The sequence below is a fragment of the Macrosteles quadrilineatus genome, unplaced genomic scaffold (assembly GCF_028750875.1).
Source record: "Macrosteles quadrilineatus isolate MER2022 unplaced genomic scaffold, UCM_ALF_1.0 Scaffold_2__2_contigs__length_208266976, whole genome shotgun sequence".
NCBI lineage: Eukaryota > Metazoa > Arthropoda > Insecta > Hemiptera > Cicadellidae > Macrosteles > Macrosteles quadrilineatus.
The window spans coordinates 74,614,661-74,627,166 of NW_026542595.1; the positions used below are offsets into that span (position 1 = coordinate 74,614,661).

The window sequence follows — 12,506 nt, forward strand, 5'->3', positions numbered from 1 at the left end:
CACGATAACTCAAGCAAAAATGATCCGATTTTGATGAAATTTGGTACAAACGTGTAAACCTACGTTCATTCGAACGAGTTCGCGATCCAGCATGATCGGACCATGGGAACGGGTGTTTACGGGGGGTTTTATGGGGGTAAAAATATGTTTTTCCCATTTTTGACCCAAAAAACTTAAAATTTTGCAATTTATTTCCAAACCATTTTGTAGAGCTTAAAAAAACAAATAATTTAGTATATTGAAGCGTTATTATGCGCCTAACGGTTACGGAGAAAATTAAAAAAAATTGTAAATTTAAAATTCCCATGTTATTCTTATGGAGAATAAGTAAACGGTTGTAGTTTGCTTGTTTATGAACATATTTTGATCAAATTTGGAAAATGTTTTTATTTCTTACTAAATATTAACATTTTACAAAAAAAAAAAACAATTTTACCCTCCCTAATGCAGCAAACCTAAGTACTTGTTAAACTAATTCTATTTAGCCTAAATCGGGAATAAATGTTATATTTTTAAGTAGACATTTCAGTGTAAATCCAATCAGTCAAATGGAAATTCGCTTAGTCTGCAGGTTTGCTGCGGCGGGGGTATTTTAATTTTTTATTTAGTTTTAAAAACCGCACCAATAAAAAAATCACCCTTTACAACAAACACCTTCTTGTTACCTTGTATATGGTTTTGCTACTTTAAAGTCTCGACTTAATATTTTGAGAAATGCTTTTGTATTTCATATAATGACTTAGTCAATTCTTGATGTATTTAATAGGCATAATTTAAACCATAGTATATTTAATATGTTCTATTACATAATATTATTTTGACACTGATCAAGCCAATATTCTTAACCAACTTTGTTCAAAACATCAAACTTAATTCATTGTAAATAACTAATGTTGCTTCACCACATTCCCATTGAGTATGTTTTGTACTCCCACAGTGCAACTGTGATCGCTGTGCACTGCTGTGACAAAGGAGAGGAAATGCATCACTTGACGATACAGGAGGCGGTGTTCACTGCTTACTCTTCCGGTGTAGTTGATGATACCCTCCCCCTTTCTTGACTAACATAAGTGATTTGCAAAGTAGTATCGCACTTCTAAAACTTTAGCAAATCGGTAATGTTTTTGGAAATTATAGTTTAGTACAGTATATCAATTAGCTTTCCATATTCTTCAGAATATGGTGTAGGTAAAATTTATATCAACATTTTAGTATTGACATGTTCTCACTGCAGTACGTCTCATCTGTATGGATCACAGAATGAACCACTGTCAGAGTGTGCTATGACATTTTCTCCCTTATTTTTCATGTAGCCTATTCTATGTTAGTTGATGTGAAGTTATTGGCACTATAATTTACCAATAGGCAATGAGTTGTTCTTTTTGTTTGGTTTGAAAAGTTGGCGTATTTCACAGTAATGTCAGTAGTTAATGGTAGTTCACTTTGTCTCAAGTAAGGTAGTTAGTTTTCATTATAAAACTAGATCCAGGAAATTATACGATTGTTTTCCTACCTTTATCCATAGGCATAGTCAAACATCAATAGTCATAAAATTGGTTACTTGTTGACAATTTTCGTGTAGGTAGTACAGGATTTATGAAGCCACTCATCCTGTCTTTAGTAGGAACAAGCATCTCGTCCCTGAGACGTAGTCTATTAGCATGAGGTCCTATTGTCATGGTGATCTGTTTCTGATCCCCCAGCCAGTCGCCCCAGCACGGACCCCAGGGGGGGGGGTAAGAGGGTAATTCTAAAACGTTCCGCTGGGTAAATCTGTCAAACTGTACCAGTGAACTCATTCATCTGCGTTTTGATGCGCTTCCGTTCAAGGTTATTTCTTTCTGCCTTTTCCTAAAGTTTTATTTCTCTCGGTTATTTCCATTCAAACTATTTAACTTGATAGTTCCATATAACTTGATGTATGATTCATTTCTACTTCGATAATTTGGGTTTTAATTATGTTTTATCATCCTGATGATTTGATATAATTTCATAACCTAGTAAACTTTATATTCACCGACCACCGACCAATTGTTAGTTATATTGTTACATATTGAAATGATGCTATGCAATCTTACTCCTGCAAATTTAGGTGATCCATTACTTATGAAAACATTTAAAGGTTTAGTACAGTATTCACATTGAAATGACTTAAGCGACGAAAATCCGTGTAAGTTAAATACTTATTAACTCGCCAGCCGGGGTGTGTTGTGTTCCGTTTACTATTTTGATTAGATATTCGCGTGCGGCATTATAAGTATGCAAATGTTATAGCGTCGCCAATCGTCAAATATTCGCCGGGACTCGCGTGGTTTCGTGGGTCTGCGTCACAAGCTCGGCCCTCCTGGGGTGTGCGACTGGAAATGCCAACGAAATATCACCACCAGATTGGCTATCAAGCGCCGTACCCTTTTCGAAACACAATCATCGTTTCCATAAAACTTCAACTGTACGGTCTTTTGTTTGTCGCTGTTATTGTGGCATTGGTTTATGGAACAGTTTAAACATCAGGTTTTATCCGCAAATTTAACACTGGCCTGGTTAAAGTAATGTTGAGGTATAATAAATGTACTTCCTACTTCTTTCAATACAGAGAGAGAGATGCGAAAGATAATTTACGACATTGTAACTGCGTAGGTAGTATTGATCCACCAAATTATTGATGCTTAAGACATCAATTATGTACTACAGAATTAAGAAAAGTCCTACAAGATGTGGACTACATGGACTGGTATTGTCCTGGGTTGTGATCAACGCCTTCTACGATTACGAGTAGCTGGTCTTTTTGAACAAGAAGGGTCAACAACACCTTTTAGCAATTAACCTTATGGGTCTATAGGCACAACTTTGTTCTGTGTCATCACAAAACACTATAAAACCTTAGTTGACAAATCTTATGTGGTATTGGGCCAAGTAATCTATAATAAACACTTCACACGCCCTTTGGGATTTTAAGTTCCTAATATTTTATCGTTTTATATTCATTTAGTAACTTGTACCATAAAAGTAATAAGGATTATATGAGTAGTAATAGTAAAGTAATAAGATATCGGTCCTAATGAGTGTTTCATCTGATATGTCGCCACTCAAGTACAGTCAAGTGTCCGTTTACGTTATCTGTATCCTGACAAGGTCACATGCATTGATAAGGATGTCATACGACCCGCAACGTTATCAATGACTCACATATGCCAGTTAATGCACATTTGGGGCTTGGTTAGATTTTCTCCGTGGTTCGGAAAACGGATCGTGTGTAATTCGAATCGATTTATATTGGGAGTTAACCTGCGCATTATTGAGAGTCAGATGAACGTGTGACACTGCTGTATTGCCTTCTTACTAACTTTGTATATAATTTATTGCGAGAAATGGCTGTATGTACAGTACACATTTATATTTTTCAGTCAATTTTCTTACCTGTGTCAATTTAGTTGTATGTATATAAAATAAGTAAAAGGAATACAAAAATGTAAAATCATATCTACCTTCTCAGAGCCACATTCAGAGCGATTATCCACTGAAGTCCTACCGGAGGAAGCTGTAAGACACTATCCATCTATGTGTGTGTAACTAACTGTGCTCTGCACCCACAGATCCGATCACCTGTCATTCCTTAGGTTTACATTCAAATATTGTACACCTACCTCCCTATCTGCCAAAGTGGATCAGAAACGACCACTGTTTTATGGAGAGTTCGATTCGCCTACTTCTTCGCATATCGGCATATCAACATGAATTGCTTCGACAGTACGTATTCCGTTAAGTGATCCAACATCCTTTAGAAGATCGGGGCAACTTATACCATTTTTGATTATGGGATCGAACCAATTCTAAGATAGCCATGGATAGGGAAGTATTATAGAATGATAAATCGTTGTGTACTGCTTAAGTAAAAAAAAAACTATAGTTTATAACTATGAAGCTATATACGAAAAGTGAAAGTATCAACTGAGAAGCATGAGTCAGTATCAGCCATCGTATCAGCTGACATGACAAGGCCTTTGAAGTGATAACAGTCACCCATCCTCCCATCTACTGCCAGCAGTGCAGCACCAAACTGAGCTACGTGTAGTGCAAGTATCAAGTGAGAAGCATGAGTCAGGCTCAGCTGACATGACAAGGTCGTTCAAGTGATAACCGTCACCCATGCTCCCATCTACTGCAGTGCTGCACCAAACTGAGCTACGTGTAGTGCAAGTATCAAGTGAGAAGCATGAGTCAGGCTCAGCTGACATGACAAGGTCGTTCAAGTGATAACCGTCACCCATCCTCCCATCTACTGCAGTGCTGCACCAAACTGAGCTACGTGTAGTGCAAGTATCAAGTGAGAAGCATGAGTCAGGCTCAGCTGACATGACAAGGTCGTTCAAGTGATAACAGTCACCCATCCTCCCATCTACTGCAGTGCTGCACCAAACTGAGCTACGTGTAGTGCAAGTATCAAGTGAGAAGCATGAGTCAGGCTCAGCTGACATGACAAGGTCGTTCAAGTGATAACAGTCACCCATCCTCCCATCTACTGCAGTGCTGCACCAAACTGAGCTACGTGTAGTGCAAGTATCAAGTGAGAAGCATGAGTCAGGCTCAGCTGACATGACAAGGTCGTTCAAGTGATAACAGTCACCCATCCTCCCATCTACTGCAGTGCTGCACCAAACTGAGCTACGTGTAGTGCAAGTATCAAGTGAGAAGCATGAGTCAGGCTCAGCTGACATGACAAGGTCGTTCAAGTGATAACAGTCACCCATCCTCCCATCTACTGCAGTGCTGCACCAAACTGAGCTACGTGTAGTGCAAGTATCAAGTGAGAAGCATGAGTCAGGCTCAGCTGACATGACAAGGTCGTTCAAGTGATAACCGTCACCCATCCTCCCATCTACTGCAGTGCTGCACCAAACTGAGCTACGTATAGTGCAAGTATCAAGTGAGAAGCATGAGTCAGGCTCAGCTGACATGACAAGGTCGTTCAAGTGATAACCGTCACCCATCCTCCCATCTACTGCAGTGCTGCACCAAACTGAGCTACGTATAGTGCAAGTATCAAGTGAGAAGCATGAGTCAGGCTCAGCTGACATGACAAGGTCGTTCAAGTGATAACAGTCACCCATCCTCCCATCTACTGCAGTGCTGCACCAAACTGAGCTACGTGTAGTGCAAGTATCAAGTGAGAAGCATGAGTCAGGCTCAGCTGACATGACAAGGTCGTTCAAGTGATAACAGTCACCCATCCTCCCATCTACTGCAGTGCTGCACCAAACTGAGCTACGTGTAGTGCAAGTATCAAGTGAGAAGCATGAGTCAGGCTCAGCTGACATGACAAGGTCGTTCAAGTGATAACAGTCACCCATCCTCCCATCTACTGCAGTGCTGCACCAAACTGAGCTACGTGTAGTGCAAGTATCAAGTGAGAAGCATGAGTCAGGCTCAGCTGACATGACAAGGTCGTTCAAGTGATAACAGTCGCCCATCCTCCCATCTACTGCAGTGCTGCACCAAACTGAGCTACGTATAGTGCAAGTATCAAGTGAGAAGCATGAGTCAGGCTCAGCTGACATGACAAGGTCGTTCAAGTGATAACAGTCACCCATCCTCCCATCTACTGCAGTGCTGCACCAAACTGAGCTACGTGTAGTGCAAGTATCAAGTGAGAAGCATGAGTCAGGCTCAGCTGACATGACAAGGTCGTTCAAGTGATAACAGTCACCCATCCTCCCATCTACTGCAGTGCTGCACCAAACTGAGCTACGTGTAGTGCAAGTATCAAGTGAGAAGCATGAGTCAGGCTCAGCTGACATGACAAGGTCGTTCAAGTGATAACAGTCGCCCATGCTCCCATCTACTGGTGATAACGACCTAGCTCTAGGCGCCGACCTAACATTTCTTTCATTTCACACAACAAGTACACTCTATTCTTGCTTAGCCACCGACGAAATAATGTAACATTTAGGGTAATAGTTAAGGCAATTTCGAATTCTCTTTTGATTTAATGTTCTGAATATTTCCATTATACAATATCACATCAACAACCATATAAGCCAGCAAGTGTGCCAAGTACACAAACACACTTGACCTGTCGAAGGTTATGTTGTTTACCTTGGCCTGTGTCGTGCCATTGACTCGCTTGTTCATTGCCGTTGCTCTAATCAGGTTGGAAACTTTGTGTAATTTTATGTATAGTATTTTAGGATGGTCCCTTATGTATTCCATTCGCCTAATTGAAAGCAAGAAGCAAGTAGGCCTACAAGTAATTATCTTTTTCTGTTAGCTTTCACTCCGAAATGTGTTATTTTTATTTTTATTTGTATTACATTGTCATCTATTTGTTCCTATCTGTATTCTTGGTCAGCAGTGGCGGATCCAAAGGGGGGGGGGGCGAACCCCTCGGACATACATATAAATATATTTTTACTGCATGTAATACAGTAGAGCATACAAATTGCGTAAAAAAATTTTCATACTAACTTTGGACAAGGAAATTGTATGAAACCGTGCCATTTTGGAGACTTAGTTTACACCAAATTTTCGCGTGGAGGGTACCCCCGAACCCCCCAGACCCCCTGTTTTGCCCCCCCCCCTTGTGGCTGTTCTAGATCCGCCACTGGTGGTCAGTGCTGTAATTAACTTTATCCGGGACATCTTAGTGTCCCCAGAGCCCTTTCGGGAGTAGCTACATTTTTTGTAGTCGTCCCTGGAATCCGAGTCACTAATGACATTAATTACTCAATCTTGAAAAAAAAAATATTTTAAGTCATTCGTTGAAGTTTGTTAATAAACTCAGCACGGTACTATTTTCACATCCATTAATGTTGTTTTCGCCAAAGTCTGTGTGTGTTTACACGAGGCGCCGCTAAGTTGGGAAATACAGCAAGCGATTTTAATCTCTCGTTGGAGACTCTCGTAAATCTCCTGACCACGTTCAGCTGACTTCCGCATCATGAGCTCAGGTAATTCCCGGGACTAATACAGAATCCATTGCATTGGGATTCGCTGGTGTTATGTAGGACGTGGGGTGGTTACACGTCACAGGTTGGCTCATAGGAGAAGACAAATTTAAATACAGTTTTTAAGTTGGTCTACGTTCTTTATACAATACATTTTCATTTAATTATACATCTACAGTACATAATTTTTTTTGTAAAATAATTGCACTCTATTGTTATATTATTTAGGCAATTTCTACGCTACCACATATGCTTTGTATTCTTTAGTAGCAAATTTGTCTTTTGCCTTAGCGAATACTGTACCTCATTTGGAAGTCGATATTAACGTAGTCTTAGGACCTAAAATGGCCGAGGACGTTTTACTAGTTTACTTTAAAGCTTCGGCAGTAAATTAATTAGTTCAGACTGTTATGAATTTTTACATATGACGTATTAAATTATATATTCGTATAATAAATGTACAGTACTAGGCTTAACACTTAGACCAACAATATAACGAGATCGCGAACCAGCCAGATCCGATCATGGGTAATGGTTTCAGAGGCTATTCTTTTTTACACATTTTTCCTGTATTTTCCATTTTGTTTTCAAAAAATTGGTTGCCATTTAAATTAGTCTCGGGGAAAACTATGTTGGCTACAGTAGTATATGAGACTTATACTTGTATACTTTGCCCATATGAAATTATGTTGGCATGAACACATAATCTAACCTAACCTAACCTAACCTAACCTAACCACAATATAAATTTCTCGTCGAATTTACGGTTTAACAAAAATGTGTCCATACTAGTTAAAGTAAGTTTACAAATATAAAAATGACAATGAAAATGAATGTAGTCTACTTTCGTTTATTGATGCAGCAGAATTAATAGCAAAAATTTTTAGTATCCGATTTGTTGACTCACTGGAAACTACGAAGCACAACAAAACAGGGAAGAAAGAAAGACAATGCGATGGATTAGACAAAGAAGCAGTCATCAACGTAATGGCTGATGATGCGTGGCCAATGTGCCATTGTCCTGGCCAATGTCAATGTCTCTGACGTAGCAACAACATCACGACACAACACTGTTTGGCAAACTGTGGTGTCGAGGAAGCAATTTGTGGACATAAAGATAAAGTGTTTTTGATAGTATTCATTTGCATAAAAAGCAGTGGCCCGAGTACGTATTCCTGAGGAACAGCAAGATTGAGGATTGAGAGTTTCCCAGGTGAAAAGGTGTCCTTGACCTTTGATATAATGATGATCACTAGACGAATCGGGTGAAGAAAATCCAACGATGCACAGTCTGCAAAATATGGTGATGTAAACAATCTCAATCTTTTTATAAATTCAAATTAGGGGTTAATGTGAAAATTGGAAATACCATCCAATATAGAGAAGAACTGCACAGCGAATATTAGAAAGTCGTTCTTTTAATAACAATTCCTAAAGTTAGATATCAGTTTATGTTGACTTTTCTTTAAGTAGTTGATCATTTGTTTAGAAGGAAACTGATCATGCATGATCAATTAAAAAGAGGAACAATAGTGCTGATTTAAAGTCAATAGACGAAGAGCCTGAAGGGAATATTTTAAAACGGACGCAAGGTTTGCTACTGACTTTTAAGCTGTACCACAGATTTGGCTCATTTCAATTCTGTGGTTGCTGTAAACCCTTGGATATGCACTGGTAGGACGAAGTTGTAATAACTGGATATGCATATTTGATTAGAATGTTCTGCTCATCATTATTATTGCACTAGGAATGACGAGGACACTTGTTACAAGAAAGGAAGGTAGTTTTTCAGTTATTTCAAATGCCTGCGTTGTTAATTGAACTGCCCGTTAAATGCACGTAGACCAATGCTTACGAAGTGTATTTGATGACCACATGAAGGTAGTTTTGCCGAGGTATCACTGGGTTGAGTAAGCAATCGAGATTCTTTAGGTATTCAATGCGCGTCTACGACTCTAGTAATTAGGCGCTGTCATGTAGAATGTTGTAGTCCAGATTTACCAATTACCCCAGCTGATGACCACAGTCTCGCTGCGCCATTGACCATTGTTCCCCGTATATAATGGGACATCCCATCGCCCACGCTGGCCTACGTACTTCCTCTGTACACACGGCACTCATCTCCGGTAATCATTTAACTGTAGAAAGTTGTTTAATGGATTATGCTCGGCTGCTTTTAGTCTTTCTCATTGCCCACATGGATGACACAGATGTGGATGTCAAACGAGAGAACATTTCTGTCTGATTCAAACATTACGATTTCATCAAAACGATGGAGTAGATATCAACATGGATAGCATTGATCCTCATTCTGCTCTTGCTCGTTCTACTGAACTCATTAATCTCATAAACTCATTTTTGACGTAAAACATGCCAACCTAAACATTAAGTCTACGGGTTCGGCATCTGTATGTGCCCCGCTAATTATTTTGAACATCCACGTATTCTTTTAGTGTGTTTGATAAGGTTTGTCTTCTGACTCTTCGTCTAACTGGGGTATAATACAATTTAAACTTTACCATCTGTCGTCTATCTGATCTTGTTCGTCCTACAATACCTGCTCAACCTCTCTTTTTCACGAAAAGCATAATAACGTCAAAACTAAAAAGTTGGCGGCCATTCTAAATTATTTTAGTCAGTTTATTTTGATTGATTACTTGTTTTATCATATAAGCTAGATAATGTTAACTCTACTTCATCCTCAACAAATGAGGTGGTTGAGCTCCCGTAATTTAATGGAAGTTTTATTTTGGGTATCCCTAAACGAAGGGGGTTTTAAGCTTTAAAACAAGTCCGGTTTGAAAACATCAAGCTCCTCGTACATGGTCAGTGGTCAGTGGTGTTGGTTTGTTGGTCACACGCGGATGGTTGACTAGGACGACCACACTGCTGGTACAGGTATCAGTTACCATCACCACACCCGGTAGTACTGCTACTGGTACTGGTACTGGTAGTTGTAGCTAGCTGGGTCACTGATACCACGACGCGACCTTCGCCCAGCACCTCGCCACCTCGCGTGAGGCGTGTCATTTTCATTACGACTGGTTTTTGCGCGGCCAGGAAATATTCTGCTAGTTCCGCCGTTAATAGACTTGACCGCAGCAGTAGTCGTGGAAACTTGTTGAATTGTTTGGATTTCCTCCTTGTGCATGGTTGTTATTTACACGTTATTGAAAACAAAACACATTCAATACATTTTCTATTGTGATTTTTATAAACTTTTTTAATGTTGATTACTTTCACGTGGTTGCAAAAAATAGTTATTTTAAACTTGTGTACCTACGGTTACTTTTACCTGACAACTTTGGTGTCTAGTTAAAAGTCACTCTGGCACCCAAGGGAAACACTTCTTCAGTTGGTGCAGTTTTTCGAGCGGCTCCTAATCAGTGACCGACTCCGATTAACCCCCCCCCCCCCCCCTACTTTGTTGACTCAATAACTCTCCTTACTACAGAGTGCACCGCTCTATCCTTACTACAGAACCATTGACAGTGATGTGGTGGGTTGGAATCCCGATGCCGGAACTGTAAAAGAAATCTTATCACTACGTACTATTCCTGTTCCATACCGGATCACTCCTTGCTTTGCTGTGTTTTCTATCATTTCACGCGTAAGAGACAAGGCCTTGGGCAAATCATAAGGTTAGAGATTCCATCAACCTCCTAACATTGTTTCGAGTTTTGATACACCCGTGTCTCATACAGTTATTTTCTCTTGTCCGCAGATCTGTCGAGGGCTCAGCGCACGTTGTCCTGTTCCCTACAGAACTTCAGCTTCGACTGTATCGGCACCTCGCAGACAGACGATGAGCTCGTCATATCCAAGTCTCTGGGAGAGTTCGGCAAGCTCATCGCGCTTGTGGAAGATGAGCGAGACAGAATGGTGAGTAAATCCATTAAACATACTATAATGTTCGAGGTGAATTTTGTGTTTCTGTTCAGTTGTACGATTTTTTCTGATGCATGATCGTGGAACACACTTATTTACACAACCTCTCCTCCTAGTCCATGTCTCATCGTCACACATTATTATGTTGTTTTAGGAATATGATGCCGTTGTCAAAATCGTTTTATCCGTGATATGTTATCAAACAAGCATAACAATATCTTTGATTTAGTTACGAGAACCCTTTTAAAAGGACAGGATGAGAAGTCAACGATGATAAGTAACATGGTGAAATAAACATTAAAATCTTTAACTGACGTTATCATTGTATAAGAACCTGCATATTTGCGAGCTCATTATTTTTTATCCTCGGAAATTTACAAAATAGTATTTATTGATGTTTTTAAAATTTCCTGGAAGTTTACAAGAAGTGTCGTCGAGGGATGAACGGTTAAATGTAAATATTACACCACTCTCTTGAGTGAAAAGTTTTGTTAAGTATTCAAATATTCAAAACATCATCTGGAACTAAAATATGTACCAGTGTTTCCGATTTACTTTCCTTTGATGTCTAATGCTCGCTTCTTAGCCAACGAAATGTACTACAAATTTAATATTTTTAGTAGAAGTCATCGCGCTTGATATGGCCGGCCGCGCATCGTGTGTGAAATGTTTTATTTGAGTGTATTGACGACGATTATGTAATGAATTTACGATGCAAGAGGCTTGAAAATTAAACCGTTGTTTCGAAGCTAATCGTACGAGACCAAATTAGGGATTAGGATTAACGACGTAAGGTATGTAATTATTTATACTATTTATATGTATAATTATAAATATGCAATTTATATGTATTATTTATACCGTCAACAAACAATCCTGGATATAATGATCAATAAAAAACTAACCAATGCTTCACTTTTCGATGGGAGAAGAATATTGATCAATATTCGTAAAGTTGTGATTTGAATTTCAATTAAATCACATATTGCCTGGAGCGAGCGATAACAGCTTTCACAGTTTAGTGAGTGGAAGATATAAACTTCAGTGTTCAGTCTCAGTTACAGAAGGTTGTATACTCAGAAAACCACTTGTGGATATTTATGTACTCACTTACGATCATTATTATTTCAAGTGCCTCGCCCGGGTGACGTGGCATTCAAGTGCTTCCTCCGGCCATAACTGTTACACGTTTTACTTTATGGAGTTTTTACTAGCGGTTAGCCATAAATGGTGTAACCTCAGCCACGTGACAGGCTGGAAATAGATGTTATGTCTTGCAGTTTGATACGTAAACTGTTGAGTGTTTCAATGTTGCGTGTGTTATTTTTTGTCGTTTGTTTGATCCTGATCTTGTCCCTAGCTAACGTTGAAATTTGGTTGGTAGAGATGTGTTGCTGTTGCGGAATACAGTTTTAAATATTATAATCTGGCTAATCAGGTATAATCTTTATACCTGTAGTTATAAGATAACAAAGAATACAACATATTTCGATCTACGTTTTTTAACACCGTCGTAGTCACTGACCTAGGACCTTCACTATTGTAGTGATGTAAACATAACTCAAGGTTGCTGACTACAACACTTTTTACCGTTCTCTTATGACATAAACACACCGAGGACACCGAGATAAGTGATGACGGGGAGGCAGGGCCGGCGGCGAGGCGAGGCTGGAGAAA

General features: G+C 39.3%; 1 protein-coding gene across 3 annotated transcripts in view; it reads left to right on the top strand.

The window, feature by feature from the left end:
- LOC128985345 (rho GTPase-activating protein 26) overlaps nt 1-12,506 on the top strand; it is a 151,648-nt gene that overhangs the window by 17,476 nt on the left and 121,666 nt on the right. For all 3 annotated transcript variants that reach the window (XM_054404759.1, XM_054404761.1, XM_054404760.1), the window contains exon 2: nt 10,666-10,823. In XM_054404759.1, coding sequence (XP_054260734.1) covers nt 10,666-10,823 — 158 coding nt within the window. The remainder of the gene's footprint in view (nt 1-10,665; nt 10,824-12,506) is intronic.